This window comes from Nyctereutes procyonoides, unplaced genomic scaffold (genome assembly GCF_905146905.1).
Source record: "Nyctereutes procyonoides isolate TBG_1078 unplaced genomic scaffold, NYPRO_anot_genome, whole genome shotgun sequence".
NCBI classification, from domain to species: Eukaryota; Metazoa; Chordata; class Mammalia; order Carnivora; family Canidae; genus Nyctereutes; species Nyctereutes procyonoides.
The window spans coordinates 4167999-4193167 of record NW_026575028.1 but is presented as its reverse complement, the minus strand read 5'-3'; the positions used below and the strand labels follow the sequence as shown (position 1 = coordinate 4193167).

Here is a 25169-nt window from a genome sequence, read left to right as displayed (position 1 = left end):
TTTCAAACAGCGGAACAAACTGAAAGCTCCGGTGCCCGACCCCACCCCCGGCCCCCGGCCCCCGGCCCCCGGCCCCCGGCCCGGGACCCCTCCCCTCCCGGGATCCGCCGGGATTCCCCACCCCTCCCGCACCGCCGGGGACCCGGCCGGCCTGGCGCGAGCCCCCGTGCGGGCCCCCGGCTCGGCCCCCGGCTCGGCCCCCGGCTCGGCCCCCGGCTCGGAGGAGCCCGGAACCCGCCCTCGGAGCCACAGCCCAGCGGCGGCGACTGCTGCAGTCGGGAGGTGAGCGGGGGGCGGAGGAATGGAGGCCGGGCGGCGGCTGGGAGGCCGGGCTCGGGCGCCGAGCTCAGGGGGTCGAGCGGCCGGCGCGGGACCCGAGCGGAGGTTTGGGGCCACGCGGGACCAGGGCTGAGCGGCGGAGCAAGCCTTCTTTGCATCCCGCCTCCCGGCCTTGCCCTCGCTTCTTTCTCAGACCACCTCTCGGCCTTCCCTGGAAGTTCGACCTCTGCACCCTGCCCACAACTTCGGGAGGGCTGCTGGGGTGGCCTGCTTTCCTAGGCAGACCGTGGCTGGCGTGAAGATCGAGCTGCTTCTGCATTACATAGGAGGCAAGCGCGCCCACAGCCTCCCAGCGCCCAGGCGCCCTCACCACGGGGCAGCACTGCCTCCACTCCACCCTTTCCAAGGCCCTTCCCCTGGTGCCTGAGCACCTGCAAGCTTTCCCCGGTCAGGATGGGCAGTGCTGTCAGAGGAGTCACTCTGGAAGTCCCCTAGGTTAGATCAAGTGTTGCCAATGATAGCAAGAGACTGGTGAGAGAGTTGAAAGCAAAATGAAGCCTTGGACCAGGAAGATCTCTTTTGGGGACAGGGAAGGAATGATAGTATTTACGGATTGGTGGGGGAACGGAGGGAGGCCCGAAGAGATATGAGGGAGAAATAAAACCGATATTTGAAAGTAGAGGAAACCTAGTTATAAAAGAAAGGGAGGAGGCGGAGGGGAGAGAGCCTATGAACTCTAAGCAGATGGCAAATGTCATAGGACCAAGACAGTCATCTTTTGGGAGATAGTGGATGACCTAACACAGACAGCCCATTCCTCTGGCCAGGAGTACGCAATTTTACATGATAGAGTATCCTGTGTATTTTTTAAAATCAAACCCAATTTTGTTAAAAGATAAAACTACTTTCCTTAACATGACAAAACCACTTAGCCTATTGATGACAGGACATTCTCTTAGCAGATAGGGTTTTATTCTTGGTTCTGGAAGAGAAATTAAGCAATAGAGTAACATGCTTAGAAAGTTAAAATATGAATCAAGCACATGCAAATACTAAAATGTCACTATAGAAATATTTTGCAGATTGTGAAAGAAAAGTGTACTTTTTCTTTTGCCAGTGCAAGGGTGGTAGCCTGTGATATGAATAGCACCATGGGCCCTGAATAGAGCAGTTTCCATTTTCTTTGAGGTCTTATGGAGGAGGTGTTGGCAAGGGAGCAATAGTACGATCTACCTTTCTCCTCTGATACTATGGGTGCTGATCCTTTTATTTATAAACTAATATGATATAAAAAATATACAGGCTTTATCAATCCTGAAATAGATTATGGGATCAGAGGTTTTTGGGTTTTTTTTTTGTTTGTTTTGTTTTGTTTTTTAAAGATTTTATTTATTCATGAGAGACACACAGAGAGAGAGAGAGAGAGAGAGAGAGAGAGGCAGAGACACAGGCAGAGGGAGAAGCAGGCTCCATGCAGGAAGCCTGATGTGGGACTCGATCCCGGGACTAGGATCATGCCTTGGGCCAAAGAGAGAGAGAGAGAGAGAGAGGCAGAGACACAGGCAGAGGGAGAAGCAGGCTCCATGCAGGAAGCCTGATGTGGGACTCGATCCCAGGACTAGGATCATGCCTTGGGCCAAAGGCAGGTGCTAAACCACTGAGCCACCCAGGGATCCTGGAATCAGAGTTTTTGTCAGGACTTCTCAAATTGCCAAATGTCCTCCTATTTCAGCATTCCCGCCCCTCGAGTCACTGCAAGTGGTCTGTATAATAATAAGCAGTAATAGAAATTTCCACACTTTTGTAACTGTCCCATTCATTTCTCTAGCCAACATTCTTAAGCTTCTGGAAGACCTTTGGCCTTGTTGACCTATAATCAACCCAGTCCCACTTTCCCCTTTTGAAATGTCTAGGTTTAAGCTTTCTTTTGTCATAGAACTCATCTCCTTATTGTCTGATGTCTTTACAGAGGCCCAGGGATCATTAACCTGGACCCATGGGCTCTTGCTTTTGGTCTTGGAAAGAGGAACACCTCTCTCTAGCAATACCTCCTTCTCAGCCTAACAAATCTCTGACATCCTGCTGTTCCTTGCACTTTCCAGGGTCCGTGCTTGTGATTCTCAATGGAGAGTGAAAGCACAGATTCATAATGAAAACCAGCCCCCGTCGGCCACTGATTCTCAAAAGACGGAGGCTGCCCCTTCCTGTTCAAAATGCCCCAGGTGAAACATCAGGAGAGGAACCTAAGAGGCCCCCTGCCCAACAGGAACCTGGTCAAGCACAGGCCTCCAAGGAGGCAGCAGAGTCCAACTCTTGCAAGTTTCCAGCTGGGATCAAGATTATTAACCACCCCACCATGCCCAACACCCAAGTGGTGGCCATCCCTAACAATGCCAATATACAGAGCATCATCACAGCATTGACCGCCAAAGGAAAAGAGAGTGGCAGCACTGGGCCCAACAAATTCATCCTCATCAGCTGTGGGGGAGCCCCCACTCACCCTCCAGGACCCCAGCCTCAAGCCCAAACCAGCAATGATCCCAAGAGGACAGAAGTGGTCACCGAGACCCTGGGATCAAAGCCAGCAGCTAGGGATGTGAATCTGCCTAGACCACCTGGAGCCCTTTCCGGGCAGAGATGGGAGAGCTGTGGTATGTGGTCTGCAAGGCAAAGGGGTGAAGAGCCCAGCCTTTCCTCTCTGGTAGCAAGGACTGCAGTCCATCAAGTTGATACTTCACAGGCACCTAGCCTGAACCAGGGAAAAGTCTTGTCTTTCTTCATCCCCAGTCGTTGACCCAGATCTTTTGGGCGCTGTCAAAAGTGCCCAAATAATAATTTGGCATTTCTCTGATATTCCTTATATGAGAAAAGGATTTGTTTATTTTTCTTAATTATCTTCTCCATTGACCATATAAGGAAATAGGAATTTCCCCCCATTTTAATAAAGGAGAAAACTGAAGCATGAGGAGGAAAAGTGACTTTGTCCAAATACGAATTCTTTTGTTAGTTGGGTTGCCTTGACTGATCTCTCAGGCTGAGTGTGACTTCTGATTCTCTCCTGAAATCCATAATGGGGCAGAGTACCTGAGAGCCACAGTAGATTCAGCACGTGTTCCCTGTCCCTATGGGTAGAGGTCTTGGAGAAATGCTCCCTAACCACCGATTTTGGGGCCTACCGGGCACTGGTTCAGGCAGCTAAGTGGCATCTTGGATTGTTTCCCCTCTAGCTGGCAGTGAGGCAGCAGGCTGCACTCTCGACAACAGCTTGACTAACATCCAGTGGCTTGGAAAGATGAGTTCGGATGGACTGGGCCCCAGCAACATCAAACAAGAGATGGAGGGAAAGGAGAATCGTCACCTGGAGCAAAGTCAGGTAAAGTCAGGTAAAGGTGAACTGTTCGGTCACTCACTAGGGAAGTCAAGGCCACTGCAGGGAATTTCTAAGGAGGGAAATGGATCAGGTGGTGTGTGGAGGACAATCCCTAAGTTCTGGTGTCACCACTTCACTTAGTGTGATTCTGTATAACTTTGGAGCTGCCATTTGTCTTGGAATCTTTTCTGCCCCATCTGTGAAATTTCCTTGAGGGCAGATGCACCTGGCTTACTCTGTATTCCGTTAGCAGTTTAGTACTCTGCCTTTCGCAGGTGCTTAGTCGGTATTCAGGAAATGATGAAGAGATCTTAGTTTGGAAAGCCACTTGAGCTTTAAAGAGGCACCCCAATGGTATGAAAGGAATAGAGCATTTTTAGAGAATAGTTTTATTAGAAGATAAATTAATAGCAAATAAAGTGAGTTAGGTGTGAGTTTTAAATACTTCCCTGGTAATCAAACTTGATTTGACCCAACTATGCAGCCTGGGGTTGTTTTTCACAGTTGCCATATTGTTGCACATGCCCTTAGATCATTCATTCAGTAAACTTTAAAAGGGAAAAGTTACATGGATGTGTGCAAAAGTAAAAAGCTGTTCACTTCAAACTTATGCACTTTTTAAAATTAGAGCTCGGGTTTTTTAATTTTTGTATCTATTATTTTTAAGATTTATTTTATTCCAGACAGAGAGAAAGAGAGAATGTGTGAGCCAGGGGCAGGGAGGGGAGGCAAAGGGCAGAGAGAGAATCTCAAGCTGACTCTGAGCTGAGCACAGAGCCCAACCCAGGGCTCAATCCCACAACCCTAAGATCATAACCTGAGCTGAAACCAGGAGTCAGATGCTCAACTGACCAAGCCACCTAGGTGCTCCAGAGCTCAGTTTTACAAATGTGACCGATCAGCTCTTTGCCTAAGACTTGGCCAGATGTATGCTTTGCAGACATTTGGGAATATCTGTCTTATACAAACAGTGAAAAGAGATGGGTTTGTTCACATCACAGCAATAGTAGAAAGCGGACAAAGACCTTGGTCTCTTGACTCCCGGGTCTGAAAAATGAGTATGGTTTTAGTATAAAATCAATGCTTTAAGAATCATAATATACACCCAAACTTTCCTGAGAGATTTCAACTAGCAAAGACTGGACCTTCACTTATTATTGGACAATATATTCAACAAAATGAACAATGACAGGGCATCTGGGTGGCTCAGTTGGTTCAGCATCTGCCTTCAGCTCAGGTCATGATCCCAGAGTCCTGTGATCAAGTCCCGCATTGGGCTCCCTGCTCACTGGGGAGCCTGCTTCTCCCTCTCCCTCTGCTGCTTCCCCTGCTTGTGCGCTCTCTCTCTCTCTCTCTCTCTCTCCATGTCAAATAAATAAAATCTTTTTTAAAAAATGAATAATGACAGAAGTGGCTCCACCTTGGCTAGGGACTGGACTAGATCATCGCTACCCTTCCTAATCCTAAAATTTTGTTCTGTGGAATAGTTGTCTCAGATGAGCTGGTTTCTAGCATGGTTCTGCAGGTTAAAAGGTTTCTCTAGGGGATGTTCTTTGAGGGGGCTCCAGGGAGGTCTTATGAATTCTTCCATGTCATTTCTTTTTCTTCTTACCTTTGGCTTCTCATAACTCTCAGGTTGAGGAGACCCCGGGAGCGTCAGCATCCTGGCAGGACTCTGTGTCTGAGCGGCCGCCATACTCTTACATGGCTATGATACAGTTCGCCATCAACAGCACCGAGAGGAAGCGCATGACCTTGAAAGACATCTATACTTGGATCGAGGATCACTTCCCCTATTTTAAGCACATTGCCAAGCCAGGCTGGAAGGTATGTAACAGCCCGTAGTGACCAAAGCGAAGGTCACTCTGGCTGGGCAGTTTGTCCTCATAGATGTGCAGCAGTTTCTGTCTGGTGCTCTGAGTAACAGTTAAATGCAAAAAAAGCTGGAACTGAAAACAGTTGTATCTCAATCCTGCCAAATCAGGGCAAGATGGTCAACAGGAGCTCTACAACCACTTCCTTGGTCCCTCCCTGAGGTCCCAAAGGGTAGAGATCCGGGAGAGACTGTCCAGGGTAGCACTGAGCCTACTTTTGTGCTACGTTGGATGGCAGTTGGAGTGACTAAGTAGCTTTATGAAAAGATCTTAGGGACGCCTGGGTGGCTCAGTGGTTGAGCATCTATCTTTGGCTCCAGGCATGATCCTGGGGTTGTGGGATCAAGTTCCACATTGGGCTCCCCAAAGAGAGCCTGCTTCTCCCTCTGCCTGTGTCTCTGCCTCTCTGTGTCTTTCATGAATAAATAAATAAAATCTTTAAAAAAAAAAAAAAAGAAAGAAAGAAAGAAAAGAAAAGGTCTTCGTGGAAAAAAAAAATGCTGTCCATGAGCTTTGTGACTGAAGATTCACCTCCTCTAATGTCATATGTTGTCTCCAGAAGGCAGGGACTTTATTGTACTTGTGGGAACACTGAGATCCCTTGGAGTGCCTATGGCGCATGCTACACCGTCAGAGCCACAGTGCTGGTCTTCTGACAGATGGGCAGCTCCAAGCAAGAGTTTTTGGTTTTGTTTCCTCCACGGTAGAACTCTTCACACTCTTACCTCAATGAAATTTCCTTAGCTGCTTAGTTTCCTTGCTCATCTATCTTGCTGCTGATTGCTTCACAGCCTTGGTCCTCTTTCCTAGCTACTGACGGCCATCTAGGTCTTTTCTTTATCACCAGCTGCTGGACTGATGGCTTTATGGCCCAGCTTGCAGGGAGAGAGGTGCCAGTTGACAAGATCAGTAGGCAAGATCTTGAGGACGCTGCTGGCTATGGATAGGGGGAGGCAAGGCTGATATCCACTGGGGAGAGATCAAAGGGGATGACTCTGAAGCTAAAGTAGCTGTCTTTCTCTCCGGCAGAACTCCATCCGCCACAACCTTTCTCTCCATGACATGTTTGTTCGAGAGACATCTGCCAATGGCAAGGTCTCCTTCTGGACTATCCACCCCAGTGCCAATCGCTACTTGACATTGGACCAGGTGTTTAAGGTGAGTATCCTGGTTTCATCTAAATGGGGCCAGAATTGGGCATCGTAATCTCTGTCTCAAAAGGAAATGAATCTTCCTTGTGATGATCTTACCTGGCCAGGGCAGAGTTAGAAGCCAGCCAGCCCAGAGACGACCTGCGTAAAACTAGCTGAATTAAATACAATTGACACACACACCAAATGACATACTTCTGTTCTAGGCTAGGCCACAGAGAGGACTGCTCGGATCCAAATAGATGACTTCCCTGGGCAGTGTTTCCCTAGCTGCCTTGTGGATAAGAATTGCCTGTGATGCTTATTAAAATACAGGCCCCTCTGTTGTGGCTTCTGACTTAGTGGGTCTGGGATGGGCCTAGGAATATGTATTTTGAGCAAGCATCTCTGGTGATTCTTACAGAGGAAGTCTAGAGAAGATTGTTTTCAAAGATCGCTTCTTTAGCCTGGAGACCAGAGATTGAGCCACCAGAACATCTTTGCAGAAGTGATTGTTTTGGGATTTCAGAGTGCCCATAAGGCTGCTGCTAGCTATAAGTGTTCCCCGGGAGGGAGAGTTGTCCCCAGTGGCCCTCAGCGTCAAACAAGAATAGCTGTTTTTCCCGATCCAGTCAGACTGACCACGCTGGTGGTAACTTCATCTCATTTCTCTCCCACAATGCCTGACCGCCACCAGCCACTGGACCCAGGGTCTCCACAATCGCCTGAGCACTTGGAATCAGTAAGATTCTTTTCCTCCTGGCTCGGGGCTTGGCCTTGTTTTCCTTTCACTGCTCAGCATGGCTCTAGTGGACAAGGGAAGGGAGCCTGTGTGCCGTGTGACTACCAGCCCTAAATGCAGAGCACCCTAAGCATCTGGGAGGAAGGAAATTGATGGCCACCACCTCCTCTTCCTCCCCACGCCCCAGCTCATGCCCACTTCTCCTCCCCCGTGATGGGCACGATGAAGGTGCACGGAGCAGAGCAGGGTGTGACAGGAGGACACACCGCGGGCTTAGTGCAAGACGGCAATGGCAGGTGCATGGTGTAGGCCTGGCAGGCGGCAGTTTTCCCTCACTTTTCTACCTGGCTTTTCTTGGCCGCTCGTAGAACTACATGCTTTAGCATCCCCTGGGGGCGGCGAGGACACATGGATGAGGTGGTAGGACTGTCCTGCCATCGTCTATCTGTGCCATCCACCTTTTCCCGCTAACCAGGCTTTGGAGACAGTGTTCACCTGTATTCACCCCAGACCAGCCTTTTCATTCTGGGCTGTCGGTTAGCTCAGTGCACGGCATCGGAAGCAACTGGTGGGTTCTCCTGCCTTCTCCCCCTGCCTTATTAACCCAGATTTCTTTCTCTCCCTATCTGCCACAAGCAGCAGCAGAAACGACCCAATCCTGAGCTCCGCCGGAACGTGACCATCAAAAGCGAACTCCCACTAGGCGCACGTTAGTATGGGAGAGTGGGCATCAGGCTGGTCCTTGCTCTAGGGGCATATTTTAGAGAACCAGACCACGGGAGTCTATGCCCAGCTCAAAGGAGGCTCTGAGCCCAGAGAAGGAGAGCAGAGCTCCTGGGCTTGAGAAGGGGTGTGTCCCTGGACTCCTGCTCTTCATCTCTCCTGTGTCCTCCTAGGGCGGAAGATGAAGCCACTACTGCCACGGGTCAGCTCGTACCTGGTACCCATCCAGTTCCCAGTGAACCAGTCACTGGTGTTGCAGCCCTCGGTAAAAATGCCACTGCCCCTGGCAGCTTCACTCATGAGCTCAGAGCTTGCCCGCCATAGCAAGCGAGTCCGTATTGCCCCCAAGGTGAGTGGCTTCTGCTCTCCTCTGAGGAGAGACACCAGTCAATTAAAAGCGTTGGGCCTATTGTTGGCAAGCACTCTGCTCAGTGTTCCTTGAGAAGCTTATGAATCTAGTTGGGTAGACCAGGCATTTTCCTTTGTGACAACTAAGGAAAATTCAAGAACATTGTAAGAGTTAAAAAGGACTGTGGATTATTAGTGTACGTGGTGTCAGAAGCCCATGAGTACTTGAGTTTATAAGAATTCAGACAAGGGGGATTATGAGAGGTGGGCTGGGATGGGTAAGGAAGAATTTACAAGGGAAATTGGTTTTAGAAGGACATACATTTGGGCAAGCAAACAGGTGTGTTAACAGCATTCTAATGACCAGTACCATGGGGGCAGGAGATGCCAGTTTATACCCAGTAATGGTAGAGTGGTTGGGTTAGTCTTGCTCAGGGGTTCTCAGTCTCCATACTATTGACATCTAGGGCTGGATAATTATTTGTTGGGGGCGGATAGGTACGGTCCTACCCACTGAGGGATCTTTGGCAGCATCTCTTGTCTCTCCCCACTAGATCCCAGGAGCAACCCCCAGTGTGACAATTAAAATGTGTCCAGGCATTGCCAAATGTCCCCTAAGGGGCAAGAGAGTGGGGATATGGCCCCCAGGTTGAGGACCAGTGGTCTAGCTTGAGGAGAATGTGAGGAGGGTAAGTCAAGATCCTATACACTGATGGGCTACCAAGTCTGGGCTTACCTCAGTGCAGAAGGATTTATGAGCAAGAGCCAACTTAGAACAAAGCAGAGAAAAGGGCCCCTTGTGCCTCCTTCATTGAAATAGAAATAGCATAGGCTCTGGAGTTTAAAGGGACTTGGGTTTACTTTATATTTTTTTAATTTTAAAAATATTTTTTTAAATGTACATAAAATTATATATACTACCATATATAATTTTACCTAAATGTATCCATGTGACTAGCACATACCCTGTTTTTGTTTTAATGCAGTCTTTTTTTTTCTCTCTCTCTTTTCTTCTTGGTGTCTCCCCTCCCACCACCTTCACTCGCATCCCCATGATGACAATTTAGTATGTTTGTTTTTATGATTTATCCCTGCTCTTCGTGTATGGTACATACGCATGTAGCCATAGCCACTTTATACATGCACATACAACACCCAGAATGTTCAAAATGGGATCACATTACACTTTTCTGCCACTGGGAAATTCTTCCAATCACATGGCATCGGCTCTTAATGGCCACATAATATTCCACCATGTAGCTGTGCCATAAATTTTCCAGCCATTCCACTTTTATGGGTACATTTTGTTTCTAGATTTTTTTGCCCTATGAACAATACTGCAATAAATATCTTTGCAAGTACCTTTCTTACAAACGTTTTTATTTTGTGGGATAGGAAACTAGACATGAGGTTGCCCAGTGGAAAGGTGTTTTCCATTTTATTATATCTTTCCAGTTAGTGGTTTCCCAAAAAATATACAATAATTTACATCTCTCCCAGCATTATGTGACAAGACCTATATCTTTGCCAGCAATTGGTAATCATAGTCTTTTAAATATTTGCCCATCTGCTATGTATAAATGATATCACCTTGTTTCATTTGATTTCTCTTTGCTCATCAGTAAGCGTGAGTACCTTCTTGTTACGTTGGGTCACTTGCAATGGTTCACCACGAGATAGTTATTTAGGGGCATGGCCCATCTTTCTATGGGGTTTTGATAATAACACGTGAAAGTTCTTTGTCATTAAAACATTAACGTCTGTCTTTTGTGCTGAGGGTAGTTTTTTACCTCTATTGTTTGTTTCTTTCTTCACGGGTCCCCTAGCCACTGTAAGAAGGTTTTAAGTTTTTATATAGTCAACTGTGTCTCTCTTTTCCTTTACAGCTTCTGGGTTTCTAGTCTTGCTTAAGAGAGTCACCCCCACCCTCAGATTGTACATGTAGTCTCCCAGATCCCCTTTCAGGATTCATATGGTTTTAATTTTTCTGTTTGAATCGTTGTGTACGCTATGAAGAGGCATCCAGCTTTTTGTTTGTTTGTTTGTTTAAGATTTTATTTATTTATTCATGAGAGACAGAGACATGGGCAGATGGAGAGGCAGGCTTCATTCAGGGAGCCTGATGTGGGACTCGATCCCAGGACCCCGGGATCACGACCTGAGCCGAAGGCAGACACTCAATGTTGCACTGAGCCACCCAGGTGTTGGCATCCAGGTTTCTGTCTCTCTGCGGGGTACTAATTATAGCAGTGGCATAGTAAATGCTCTCTCTTTTACCCCCAGAATTGAACTACCACCTTCATCGTATATTCTCGTATTTCATAGTTTGTAAGACTTTTAAAAGATAGAAAATGAGGATCCATACCAGCCTATGGCTTGATTTAGTCACGATCTTGTGTCCCGCCTGGTGGGTGGGGTGAATGTCGAGGCCCAGAGAGCTTCCTCTCACTGCACCCCTGCTTCCCTTTCAGGTGCTACTAGCTGAGGAGGGGGTGGCCCCTCTGCCAGCCACAGGGCCCCTGCAAGAGGACAAACTCCCGCTCGGAGAAGGACTGTCTCCTCTGCTTCCAGTTCAGTCCATCAAGGAGGAAGAACCCCAGCCTGGGGAGGAGACGCTACACTTGGGGAGGCCCATCAAAGTGGAGAGCCCACCCTTGGAGGAGTGGCCCTCGCCGTGCCTGTCCATCAAAGAGGAATCCTCTCATTCCTGGGAGGACTCGTCCCACTCTCCCACGCCAAGGCCCAAGAGGTCCTACAGCGGGCTCAAGTCCCCAGCCCGGTGTGTCTCAGAAATGCTTGTGATTAAACGGAGGGAGGGGAGGGAGATGAGCCGGTCTCGAAGGAAACAGCACCTCCTGCCTCCTTGCCTGGATGAGCCGGAGCCCGAGCTGCTCTTCTCCCAGGGCCCCGGGGCTTCCCAGCGAGCCACCCAGCTTACTTTGCCCACAGAGTCCTCTGAGCCTGCCTCCCGGCTTGGCTACTCCCAAGAGGAGGGAGGACCTTTTAAGACGCCCATTAAGGAGACGCTGCCCATCTCTTCCACTCCAAGCAAATCTGTCCTCCCCGTGACCCCCGAATCCTGGAGGCTCACACCCCCAGCCAAAGTAGGGGGGCTAGAGTTCAGCCCAGTACACCACCCCCAGGCTGCCTTCGGCCCCCTGCCTGATGCCCTGGGGCTGACGGATTTTAGCACCACCCCCCTGAAAAGCATTCCCCTCTTTGACTCGCCCCGAGAGCTCCTCAGTTCTGAGCCCTTTGACCTCACCTCTGACCCCTTCAGCACCTCTTCCCCCTCAGATATGGAAGTCCCCAAGCCAGACTCCCCCGGGCCAGAGGCTGCCAGCCTCTCAGCCAACCGCTCTCTGACAGAAGGCCTGGTTCTGGACACGATGAATGACAGCCTCAGCAAGATCCTGCTGGACATCAGCTTTCCTGGCCTGGAGGAGGACCCTCTGGGCCCTGACAGCATCAACTGGGCTCAGTTCATTCCTGAGCTACGGTAGAGGCCTACCTTACCCTTGCTGCCTGAGCTGTCCATGCTTCCAGGATCTCGGGTGGCTGGGCCATCCGAGGACAGCAGGCAGGGACCGTCTGCCCCTCTAGCTCCACTTTGCCTGCTTGTGCCAAGACGGACATCATGCCGTGGCCACTACTGAGCCCTCTGCAAGCAGCAAGGTCCTGGTGACCGGTCACTGTGCCACCACTGCTCCCCAAAAGAATCTGGTTCCTCACTCTCCCTGCTAAGGGGTGGGAATGGCAAAAGCAAGGGTGAAAAGAGATTAGGAACTCCTCGGACTGTTTACACCTGTGCCCAGGAGTCCCCCACTTTTCCTGATCCTTGCAGGGCAGCCCTTGTAAATAGTGTATATTCTCCAAATTATCCTCTAATTATAAATGTAAGCTTATTTCCTTAGATCATTATCTAGAGACTGCCAGAAAGGTGGGTAGGATGACAAGGGGTTTGTTTGCTCCTGTTCCTTGCTTTCAATTCCTAGAGAAGGGAGGACGCGCAGTGTACGGTTTCTTCCAGGCCCAGGGCACCTGCCTTCAGGGCTCTTTACTGTAGACAAGCAGATCTGCTTCCTAGGGTCCTGCTTATTGTCCCCCCTCCCTTCCCACCTTCCCATGTTTCCAAGTCAGCTTTCCTGCAAGAAGAAATCCTGACAAAAAAAGGTCTTTTGTCAAGGGTCAAGAGTTGAATTGGGGGTGGGGGAATGGATGCATCTGAAGCAAAGAATGCAGGTGCCCAGATGTGCTCCCGAGATGTTTCTCTGATAACGTCCCTAATCATGCCAGAGAGACGAGCCATTTGCCAAGAACTTGGCCCAAGGCTTGAGAAGACTGAAAGGGCCCTGCCCTGCCTAACTTCCTTAGCTCACACCTCAGCTTTGCTAAGAGCCACCTTAGGCCCCAGCTGACCGCATGCATGTGAGCCAGCTCGAGAACACTACCATAACTGTCAATAAAATCCAGGGTGGAAGTGCTCTCTGTGGTGTGTCGGTGTCTGGTCCCTGAGGCATAAGGAGGGGTTGGGGAAGAACATGGGAGATGGAGATGGTGGTGACAGGGAAGAGGTAAGGCCTGAAGCCAACACAAAGCACATGAAGGAGAGTGCTCAGGGCATTGGCCTGGGCTGCCTCCCACATCCTATGCAGGCACACATCAGAAACTGGCAGGTTTCCCAGGCTGGTCCTGCATGGCCAGCCTCTTCAGAACCACTGAACCTAATGGTTAACTTGGCCCTTTGGTGCTCCCTATAAGGGAAAGACCTACAGAGGGGCAGGGCCCTCCCCTTCTGGAGAGTAGGGAAAGATGGGCCCAGTTATAGGCACCTCATGATCATGTCCACCCCAACCCAGGGCCTGGAAGCCAGGCTGCCCTGCTTTTCTCTTCCTGCCCTCCTAGGCAAGTCCCTCCCCAAAAACCCCTCTGGCTACCATCTACACATAAGTCCTATCCCCTGCCTGTCTCACCTGAAAGGCAGCCAGGCCCCAAAGGATTGATGAGTCCTCCCAGGGAGAGGTAAGGGCCTCCTCCTGCGTCATCATCCAGGAAGCATCACCATAGCAACCCCAACAGCAAACAATGCTGCCAGGGAAAGTCTTCCCTACAAAGCGGCCCTTCCTGACAATCAGGCCCACAGGTGGAATGGCCAGTAGCCCACCAAGACAACCAAGAGGGCGGAGTGTTCCGCCCCATGTCCAAAAGCCTTTCTTGCAGGTAGGAGGTAGGGCCCTATCTCCACAGCCTATCTGTTTGCACACTGCTGGGCTAAGGACTGCCCCCCTGGGGTCAGGGGGTCAATAGATGTCTCTCAATCCTGTGGTACTATGAACACAGAGCTCAGAACAGAGAAAAGGAGATGCCTGGTTATTACATCTCCCAGCCCCACCTCCTGGGGTGGTCACGTGGAAATGACAGCAGAGTGGGCCCAAGAGGCAGGTGAGTTTTTGTAGTCAATAAGGTCCTAAGGTCGAAAGAAGAGCATAGTCTCATGAGTAGTACGGACAGATGGCTCAAGTCCCAGCTCTGCCACTCACAGACCTGGCAACCTCGGGTGAGTTCCTGACTCTCACCATGTCTTGCTTTTTGCATCGTTGAGATGAGACCGTAACAATGCTTGCTCCTAGGATTGTGAGGGTTAATTGAGTTGTGGACGTGTTTAGCTCAGTTCCAATACCTACCTGCTACCGTTTATTTCACGGGAGGTGGGACAAAGGAAAGGGAAGAAACCAGCCTTCTAGATGTTTCCCCATACTTGGCTTGTGTTTGGACGAGAAGTGAGGGAAACGCGCCCATGAGAGAGAAACGAGTAAGAGGACGAGTCCAGGAGAGAAGAACCTCTGGGCTGCATTCTCTGGAGAATGATTTTCCTTCTACGCCTCGCTCGGTGAGGGGCCTTTCCCCTCAGTTTCCCTGGGCCCCCTGGGCCCTGTTCAGAGCACCCACCCTGGCAGGAGCCTGAGGCAGCCAGAGTGCAGTGAAAAGTGAGTTGCTGGGAGACAGGTGAGGAGGAGAGCAGGGTGGGAAATCCGAAGCACAAGGTGAGAAACCCAGGGGCACCCTCCAGAGCAGACCGGACTTCTGACGGCAGGCCCAGCCAGGAGACACAGTGTCCAGGCCCGGCCACCAGGGTCCTGACGAGAATCCGGGGTGTGAGCAGGCCAGCAGCCTGGCCTCTCCGCAGCTGTTCCCGGGACAAAGGCAGAGCACTCCCCCAGGCTCCCTCTGGTCTCTCCCCAGATGGCCCAGGCCAGCGAGCCCCTCGTGACCTCCCAGACGTGGGCCCGACGCGAGTTCCTCCTTCCTGGTGCGGCCTGGGAGTGGCCTGGCTTCACCCCGCAGGCCTACCGCCAGCTGGCTCTGAGGCTGCCGCCCTGCACAGAGCTCAAGTCCGAGGTGCGCCGCCGGCTGCTCCGCCCGGAGAAGGACGCGGCGCAGCACACCTGGGGCTTCCACACGTGGCTGGACGTGGGCCGCCTGCCCGCCGCCTTCCCCACCAGGCCCGACAGGCCCTACGATAGCAACGTGTGGCGCTGGCTGACCGACCCCAAGGCCCACGGCAGGCCCCCTGCGGAGCCCCCCATCCCTCCTCCCTCCTGGATGGGTCAGAACAGCTTTCTCACCTTCATCTGCTGCACTCCCATCTTCGTGGACGAGAACAGGAAGAACCAGGTGACTGTCAGGGCGGTGCAGGAATTGAGAGAGCTGGAGAAACTCAAGCTGAGGAGTGAAGCCAGGGCCCCTCCGCTCGATGCCAAGGGCAACATCCTGCCCCCAAAGAACTTCAAGAAGTAAGAGAAGCTCCTTCCTCGGTGGGGGGTGGAGCTCACCCAACCTGCTCCTGTTCAGGTGACCCCTCCCTCTCTCTGATCCCCATTTCTCATGTCTGCCTTGGGACTCTAACCCTCCTGCCTTTGGTCACAGTCATGGGTTCTGAATGTAGCTGGAGGGAAGGTGTAGGTGCAAAGGAAGGACAGCTGGAGGAGGTCACTTAACCATTTAACTAGACTGACCAAGAGGCAACTAGATGCTTAACACTGGCTAGGCCCTGGGGGTACAGAAAAAGGTCCCTTCGCCTGGGGAGTTTAGGAAAAGCAGATATCTCCTAGAGGCTTGAGAAGGCAGCTAAGACTGCCAGATGCTACGTGTCCAAAGTGTGACACAGACAGTGGGTGTCGTAAGACTATCAATTACTGGTGGAAAGAGCTAGAGTTCCGGATTCAATTCCATCACTGATGAAATGGAGCCGGTCAAGACCACGTCTTTCTCAATGGGTGAAGATAAAATGGGTTAATGAATATATGAAAGCACTGAACAAAAAGCAGATGTTATTACAGAACTCCAGAGGGGGAAGGGGCACCTGTGGGCTGGGGCATCCCCCCAGGAAGGCTTTGGGCGAAAACCAGGTAAGGCTGGAACAGTCGGGGGCCCTCAGAAAGGTAGAAAGGAGGAGATGGAGGGGTGACTGGTCTGAGTAGAGACAGGAATGAGGTTAATGGAGAACCCTGGAGTTCTCCCTCCCTGCCCACCGTAGGAACACAGCACAGTCCTCTCTGTACTGAGTGCAGTTACCACAAGGGGATGAGGCAGGAAAGGGGGTGGGGAATAAGGATAGACTATCTCAAATTCCAACCCCAAGGGCATTAACAGAAGCATTGAGGAGCTAGAGGGGAAGTAGTGATTTTTCCTCTTTTCCAAAAATGCCAGGAGTCGATGATTTTGAGAGAAGGTTATTCTCTCTGCAGTCCTTGCAGTATGGATTGTTGATTGCTAGTACGTGCTAACACTAGGCATACAAAGGTGATAAGACTTAGATCACTCCTCAAAAAAATAAAAAATAAAAAAAAAATCAGCGAAATGATAGTACCAGATATTCTAGTCATTTGAGCTATATTGTTTGGAAACTCCCACTACCCCAGATAGAAACTATTACTAGCAACCACATTTTACAAAAAAAGTCCTCTGAATCGGGGAAGTCACTTATCTTGCTCAAGTCATGATGGCCAGTAAGTGGCAAAGCTGGGATTTGAACCCAGATGGCTCAGTTCTGGAACTGTATTCTCAACCACTAGGCTCCACTTTCCCTCTTGCCTGACCGGGGCATCAGACAAGTTCACAGCTCCTTCTGATGTGATATAGGGTTCTATAAAGACAGCATAAAAGAAACACAATTATGCACGAAAAGAGCTTAGTGCAATGCCCAGCGTACAGTGAATGTGTGTGTGAGGGTGGAAGCCATATGGGTTCAGGAGCTGCACAGATCTAGGTAGCAATCTACCCAGCTCAATCACAAACGTGACTTTCTCTGAGCCTCACTTTCGCCAAGTATGGATTAGAGATGTACCTGGTACTTTCAGGGTTGTTGGAAGATGAAAGGGCGTGGTGTCTGGCATAGACAGGGGGCTCAGTAAAGTGTGTCATTACTATGGCGTCCCCATGAGAGAAGGATCCTTGTTTCCCTCTGTTTGTTGCTGGAGGCCTAGTCCCGGGAGCCAGGAATGAAGGAGTCCCAGACAAGGTTTTGCTGTTCACAGAAGGCATGGTACTTGAGCTGAACCTTGAAGGATGTGTAGGAGTTCAACAGGAGGGAATAAGACAGAATGGTGGGAGGGAGAGCCCATCCAGTCCTGCTGTTTCTTTTCAGCAGTTCTGTAAGGGGTTAAAATATAGCTAAATGTTCACTACCTCAGGGGTGCCTGGGTGGCTCAGTCGGTTGAGTGGCCAATTCTCAGTGTCAGATCAGATCATCATCTCAGGGTCCTCGGGCCGAGCCCTGTGTACAGGTCCATGTCGGGCTCCACACTCAGCAGGGCATCTGCTTATGGGTTCTCTCTCTCCCATTCCTTCTACCCCTCCCCCTGCTCATGTTTGCCCTGTCTCTCAAAAATAAAAATAAATAAATAAATAAATAAATAAATATCTTTTTTAAAAAGTCTCTAGATCAGTGAGAGAGCACATTTTGAGCATGAGAGATCCAGAGAAGTCTTCAGACAGATCTAAGCTTCAAAATGCCCATGGCGTTGCTGAGAAATGGGACATTTATATACAAACCCAGCCGTTCTCAACTCTGATAGTACATTGCAGTCACCTGGGCCTCTTTAAAAAATGTTGAGGTTTAAGTCCCACCCCTGAGATTCTAACTCAGTTGGCCTGAGGGTGGGGCAGGGGAGGGCAGAGATTTTTAAAAAGCTCCCTAGGAGTGATTCTAATATGCAGCCAGGCCTGAGAATGTCTGATGTAAACCAAAGACAGCAAACAGGGATATCTGCCGGACGAGCCCCAATTCGTGTTGAAGCACAAACTTGCCACTATTCAACCGTTGCTGTTTTTTTTTTCGTTTTTTAAAGTCAGTCTCTCTCTGTTGAACCTAACACTACAGGCCTGTTGAAGAGGGAGCCATCAGACCAGGTGTCATACAGCAGCGGGTCAGAGCAGGAAGGGTTCTCGGATGTCATCATGCTCACCAGTGATGAGAAGGGGCACTTGAGCCCTGAGCTGCATTCTCTACTTTCTCCAGCACTGCATTAGTAGAGGACGTGGGACAAAAGGAAAGAATCTGGATAATGATATACAGACAATATGTAAAAAGAATGGGAGATTGACCATCTAAATAACATAATTTCATCATCTGAACACCAAACACACAATACAGGGTGCACGCTATCTGGCATAGACCAATATCCAACACGGAAGAGAGGCAGAAGGGATTCCCTTCAACACGATCATTCGCTAGCTTTAATAGAAAAATGCTGGTAAAACATGGCTTTACACCCCAGTCTCAAGATGTGCCTGACAAATATGCTTTCAGGGTAGGTATAAATGCCTTATTTTCTTATGGCACTGGCATTAATGACAACAGTTGGTGGGTCTTTACCACTCTCAAAATATGATAGGATCCCCCTACTTGGAGCACCTGGGTATCTCGGTTGGGTAAGCATCCAACTCTTGTTTTCACTCAAGTCCTGATCTCAGGGTTGTGAGATCAAGCCCCATGTTGGGCTCCTCAATGAGCACAGAGTCTGCTTGGGATTCTCTCCCCCCACCTTTGCCCCTCCCCTCCCTGTGCACGCTCTCTCTCTCTCTCTCTCTCTAAAAATTAAAAAACAACCAGGATCCCAGTGATGCTCCTTTCTTATTTTGAATGATATTAGTTTGGGACCTTGATTGGTTGGCATTTTGTCATTGTCATAATTTGAGATAATTCTGATTTTTTATTTTTTATTTTTTTAAACATTTTATTTATTTATTCATGATAGTCACACAGTGAGAGACAGAGAGGCAGAGACACAGGCAGAGGGAGAAGCAGGCTCCATGCACCGGGAGCCCGACGTGGGATTCGATCCCAGGTCTCCAGGATCGCGCCCTGGGCCAAAGGCAGGCGCCAAACCGCTGCGCCACCCAGGGATCCCTAATTCTGATTTTTTAAAAAGCCTACAGAATTTTTTTAAAAGTAACCTCTAAAAAATATATATATATATAAATAAAAGTAACCTCTATATGCAACACAAACCTCAAACTCACAACCCTGAGATCAAGAGTCAGATGCTCTACCGACTAAGCCAGCCAGGCATACTGAGTCTACAGAATGTTTAAGTATAGTTTGATACTTAATATCAAGTCTTTTCCAAAAATTTGAGAGGAACATGAAGAGTTACAAATTTGGGGGCTTACCCTTGTAGCACCGTGAAAATAAACTGTAATTAAGCTCTGAAAAAAAAGCATATCCTGTTTCCCTCCATACTCCTTCCACCATGCCTGCACCTCTCCTTTGACCTCTCTGTTCTCTGCACACCCCTTCCCCCCAACAGGTACCGGCACATCTCTGCTGGTGGAAGGTTTGAGCCCCAAGGCCTCCAGCTCATGCCCAACCCACTTCCCAATGATTTTGCCAGGGGCTGGCCCTGCCCGAACCCTCTGCCTCATTACCAGGAGAAGGTGCTAAAACTGGCCTTGCTGCCTAGTGCACCCCTGAGCCAGGACCTTGTGAGGAATTACCAAACCCTGATAGAGAACCGGGTTGCCTTGCCCCTCTGTCATCTCTCCAAGGCACCACCTGGCAAAACCTTAACAAGGAAGATGAAGAGAAGACCTGGACAGACCTAAAGAGCCTCCAGCTGGGCAAGGCCAATGCATCTTCAGCAAGAAGCCTTTGGGGATGCTCAAGGACTGGCTTCTGCAGAACAGAGCCTCTCCACTCTCCCTCCAACCTCAAGCCACCTCTGTCTTCCAGGGCTCCTGAAGATGCTACTGACACTCTAAATTTTTATCTGTCTTCCTTGGAGGACTCTCTCATAGCAGGTGGGAAGAATGAGTCGGGGAGAGCAGGCCAAGGGGGGGGCAGTTTCTAGGGACAGAATGAGGAGGGGGAGGAATAAGGTGTGTGTGTGTTGGGATGGGAGACGAGACACTGTAAGAAATGTGGCTAGGAAGTTACTACTACTCCCATAATCCATCTGGAACAGAACTGGGATTGGTCAGGGTACAAGAAGCTTCTTGGACAAAATAACCTCAATTCCACACCTCCCTAGACCATGTGATGTCTGGACAAAGACCAAAAGCAGCTATGCTGGGTTGCAGTTCCCATGTAGGGCTTGGGAGTGGAGGTCAGGCCAAGGCTGGCCCTAGAGGATGGAAGAAGTCAGGTCTGAGGAAGGCAGACCAGGTCTCTGCAGAGGGACAGGAGTAGAGCAAAGTAGAGACTGAAGGCAAAGTAGAGACTGAAGCATTATGTTAGGACCTTGGGCCTGTGCTACAGTTAACCCTGGGTGCCTCAGCTCTGGTCATGGAGAGCCAGAGACAAGGGGCCTAGAGTGGAGGCCAGAGAATCCTGTTGGTCAGAGAGGTGCTGCCCCCAGCTGTGGTGGAGACTGGGGTGGGAGGCCCAGTAGGAGGGGCAGCAGGGAGCTGGCTGGAAGGAGAGAAGTTGCATAGTGGGGGCCCACAACACCTCCTCTTACCCCTGTCATACTCCAGGTTAGTGGGCTTCTCCTGGGCTTCTGGTCATTGCCCTCTTTCCCACTTTTCTCAAGGTACCTGGGAATCAAAACCCCATCAGGGTTCTAGCCCTGCTTTCACCATTAACCAGCTATATGACCTTTGGGAAGGGCATTGGTACCTTCAGTTTCCTCATGGGCACAGTGGGAGCCACTAGGGTACAAATGAGCAGTATAAATAAAATGATATAAGAGAAATATATGCAAAGTGTCTGACACATTGTAGGCCCTCCGTTAATGATGCTATCAACCAGGCATTATTCATAGGATAAAAACAACGGGTGGGAAATTATTCAGCCATAAGGAGGCATGAAGTACTGACACAGGCTACAATGCCGATGAACCTTGAAAATATGATGCTGAGGGGCACCTGGGTGGCTCAGTGGGTTAAGCATCTTACCTTTGGCTCAGGTCATGATCCCAGGGTCCTAGGATTGAGTCCCACATTGGTGTGTGTGGGGGGGTGTTCCTGCTTGCTCAATGAGGGGTCGGTCTGCTTCTCCCTCTTCTTCTGTTCTCCCTCCCCCACATCCTGCTGGTGCTTTCTCTCTCTCTCTCTCTCTCTCTCTCTCTCTCTCTCTCTCTCTCTCTCTCAAATAAATAAAATATTTTAAGAAATGACACCCAGGGGCACTTGGGTGGCTCAGTGGTTGAGCATCTGCCTTTAGCTCAGGTCATGATTCCGGGGTCCTGGGATTGGGCTTTCTGAGGGAGCCTGCTTCTCCCTCTGCCTGTGTCTCTGCCTCTCTCTCTGGGTCTCTCATGAGCAAATAAATAAAATCTTTCTTAAAAATGCCAGAAACAAAAGGCCACATGTGGTATGATTCTATTTCTATGAATTATCTGGAATAGGTGAGTCCATAGAGAGGTGAATTGGTGCTGGGGGAGGAGGAAGTGGGAACTGACTGCTCAGTGGGTACAGGGTTTTCTTTTAGTGTGGTAAAAATAGTTTGGCACTAGATAGAAGTGCTGGTTGCCCAACATGAATGAACAAAATGCCACTGAATTGCTTACTTTAAAAATGGCTATTGTTTTTTTTTATGTGAACTTCATCTTCATTAAAAATAATTGCAACAAATAGGGTGTGATAGAGACTTTCCAAATTTCCTTCTGTTTCTAGATCTATAGTTCTATTTGGCAGTCCTTCTCCTGAACACTTCTCCCCAGGATGTGTGTGTGGGATGGGTGGGGATGACCAGAGTCGAGGGCCGAAGGAGGATTCCCAAGTACTCCAGGGAATGACAGAGCTCTGGGAATGTGCCCATTCTTCCCACACTGGGTTGCGAATGGTGGTGAAGAGCAGGAGGCCCCTGTACCTAGGATCCTAACAGGTCAAAACCAGGTGGGCCATGAAGACACAAGTGGAACCCTATCAGGGTTTAGATGGCAAACCAAGGCCCATGGGGAAGTGACTTGCTCTGAGCTACAACTTTTGAGGGAAGCAGAGTGAACATCCCTTTCCCAACATACCCAGAACACCTTGTGCTCTGCTGAGTGCCACCAGCCTCATGGACATTAATTAATCGCAGCCTCAGAGCCACTTCTCGATCAACACCTCCCCCTCTGCCACCTAAGCCAGGTATTGCTGTCATGAGCTGGGTTGCTGAAGCCAGTTCAGGTTCCCGAGTTATTGGGGCCAGAAAGAATGGTTGGAGCTCAGTGAGTGCCGGGAGCTGTGGGTCTGGGAACCCCTGGGGAAGTGCAGGGCCAACCACACTGTCAACCATGCTCTTTTTTTTTTTTTAAGATTTTATTTATTCATGAGAGACACACAGAGAGAGGCAGAGACATAGGCAGAGGGAGAAGCAGGCTCCCCTCGGGGAGCCCGATACGGGACTCAGTCTCAGGACCCTGGGATCACACCCTGAGCTGAAGGCAGACATTCAACCACCAAGCCATCCAGTTGGCCCTCAACCATGCTCTTTGGTCTTCAGTCTTCATGTAGCTATGTGCCACACTTGTCCTGTCTCATTGCCAAACCTCAAAAAGCCCCATTGCTGCTCCATGAGGTAACAAATCAGACATCCTCCACCTCCAGACTCACTCCCCACCTTCCTTAGGACCCTCTGGCCTTTTTGTTTCTACTCAAGGCTGACTCACTCCAAGCCCTTCTTCGTCTTCTTCATCTTCTTCTCTTCCCCCTCCAAGCCCTCTCCTACGTGTACTGTCCACTGAACCACATACATTTACCTATTTACAATGTAAATAATTGCTTCTTTCTATTTATCATTATGATTAGTGGTTTCTGTGGCTAGTCACATAGTTGCCCATCTCATGGTCACCTCAAGCCAGCACACTCTCTGCAGGTCCCAGGACAGAACATCACAGAGGCCTCCACCATGCTGCCGAATCATGCCATTGTTCCTATGCCAAGGTAAAGGTTCTATTGTTCCAATCCCAGCACCACTCTCCCGAATGTTCACTGAGCACTCACACCAAGTAACACACACGGTTCCCCGCAAACAGTTGGTGACTTCTTTAGCATGATTACCACTAGGAAATGAAGGTCATGGCCAGGGGTGCCAAGGGCAGGCCCAAAGCTTCAGCAAGGAGAGAGGGGAAAACGGAAGCAGGAAAGAAAGCAGATAAACCCAAGAGAGAGGAGGGGAAGGGCTGAAGCCAGAAGAAAGGTAAAACAGGAGTCTCTGAAGCAACGAAGTCTGGAATGTGCAGAGGCACCAGGGAGCTTTGTCATTCCTCTGGGGGAGTTTGCAGGATCCAGATTTGGGCACAGAGCCCAGCAGGTGAGAGGAATTGGCAAGTATGTCCTGAGGGTGCAAGAGAAAGGGGAATGATTAGAACGGGGTCTGGAGTGGGTGCCTAAGGCTTAGTTGGATTCTGCTACTGGGGAAATTCGAGTGGGGCACTCAACGGGCTGTTCTAGTGTCTCACCACCTGAGTAGATGGCATAATAATGGCATGTTTCCTCCTGTACTGAGAGTCCTGATGACCCATTCATTCAACAACTTTGTGTAAGAAGAGAGAGGATAAAAGACCCACCCTTAGAAAGACTAGGATCTGATGGGAAGGTGGACAAGTAATTTAAAATAGTGTGAGAAATAGTATCATAGATAACCAATCCAGTTGTATTCTGGGAGCAGAGGGGGGGGCATCTGAGAGGGTGCATGTGCGTGTGCAAGCACATGCATGTCTATGTGCGTGTACAGTTCCCAAATAACAGCAAACATTTACTCAGCATTCATTAGGCAATGTTTTGAGAACTTTCCAAGAATCACCCCATTTAATCCTCACAATACTGAGATAGGTCCCATTACAATCTCCATTTTAAAGATGAGTAAACTGAGCCATAGAGAGTGCTTAACAGGGGATCCCTGGGTGGCGCAGCGGTTTGGCGCCCGCCTTTGGCCCAGGGCGCGATCCTGGAGACCCGGGATCGAGTCCCACTTCGGGCTCCCGGTGCATGGAGCCTGCTTCTCCCTCTGCCTGTGTCTCTGCCTCTCTCTCTCTATCTGTGTGACTGTCATAAATAAATAAAAATTAAAAAAAAAAAGAGAGTGCTTAACAAGTTTGCTATTCTGCCTCTCGTTTAAACTTCAGAAAAATTCCACAAATTATGTGTCATTTCAGTTTTACAGGAGAGAAAGTGATACTAAGAGCTTGAGCACTTCACTCAGAGTTACCCAATAGTTAAAGACTGGGTCAGAATACTTGACCAAGCTTGTCTGCGTTCAGTGTACCATGTTCGGTCTGTTTTCATCAATAGAGATGAACACTTGAATTTTCTGTTCTTTGGTTTTGCCATCCACAAAATAGGAGAAAATCACCCAAGTGTCAAATATAAAAGGTGGTCATAGCCTGGTAGTTTTTGGGGTGGAGGAAGAGTGATCAATTTCAAAACTGGCACAGACTTCCTGTGACCCTTGCCGGACAAGAGAATTCTGGAAAACAGCTTTATTCCTATCCTCAGCAGATCTGACAGGGCCAGAGGAGAAAGCCTGAAATAGAACTGGCTGCCCTTAACCTTCCATGGGCTCAAGGGAGCTGTTTGTCTAGCTCTGAATAGCCCATTCTATGAAGAATATTCTGGGAATTTCCTTATGTGGCAGAGTAATGTCTGGGTGATTTCACTGTGCCAAATGAGCTCTCCTCTCCACCCCTACCATCAGAGATAAGGATCGGCACTACTCAGCCTTGAAGATAAAAGGTTTTAAAAAAGAGGTATAAAGATATTTAAAGACAGGAAAGTTTATCCTAAGGAAGGTGGGAACCAGTTCATCTCCATCTCCACTGAGGCTTGGACAAGAAGGCAGGGATTTTGAATAATGGCTATAGGGATTTGGATTACAAAGAACTTCCTGAAACAGCAGAGCCTTGCTGGCATAGATTATATCAGGTTCAAGGAAACGAGCCTTGAATGTATTCAAACCAGCACCATCCAGTAGAAATATAATAGACACATATATGTGATATGTGACTTTAAATTTGTTAGTTGCCATATTAAAAAAGTAGGAAGTTGGGGCACCTGGGTGGCTCGTTGGTTGAGCTTCTGACTCTTGGTTTTGGCTCAGGTTGTGATCTTGGGGTTATGAGACTGAGCCCCGCATGGGGCTCTAAGCTCGGCGCAGAGTCCACTCAAGACTCCTCTCCCCTGCGTCTCCCCATCCCCCACCCCACACTCACACTCTCTCCCTCTCTCTCAAATAAATAAAATCTTGAAAAATTTTAATAAATTAAAAAGTAAAAAGA

At 49.4% G+C, this 25169-nt stretch overlaps 2 protein-coding genes across 3 annotated transcripts; both read left to right on the top strand.

The window, feature by feature from the left end:
- The first annotated feature begins 107 nt into the window (after positions 1-107).
- FOXM1 (forkhead box M1) lies at positions 108-12944 on the top strand. Of its 2 annotated transcripts, XM_055315422.1 has the most exons (9): positions 108-282; positions 2382-2930; positions 3507-3652; positions 5285-5476; positions 6553-6681; positions 7351-7395; positions 8035-8104; positions 8292-8467; positions 10938-12944. In XM_055315422.1, exons 2-9 carry the CDS (start codon positions 2429-2431, stop codon positions 11967-11969), a joined length of 2292 nt encoding a protein of 763 aa, XP_055171397.1. In that variant the 5' UTR covers positions 108-282; positions 2382-2428; the 3' UTR covers positions 11970-12944. The 2 variants fall into 2 exon arrangements, with proteins under 2 accessions (XP_055171397.1, XP_055171398.1); XM_055315423.1 differs by lacking the exon at positions 7351-7395.
- Positions 12945-14709: 1765 nt separating this feature from the next.
- On the top strand, positions 14710-19788 carry TEX52 (testis expressed 52). The gene is made up of 2 exons (XM_055315375.1): positions 14710-15260; positions 19278-19788. Exons 1-2 carry the CDS (start codon positions 14710-14712, stop codon positions 19570-19572), a joined length of 846 nt encoding a protein of 281 aa, XP_055171350.1. The 3' UTR covers positions 19573-19788.
- The last annotated feature ends 5381 nt before the right edge of the window (positions 19789-25169 follow it).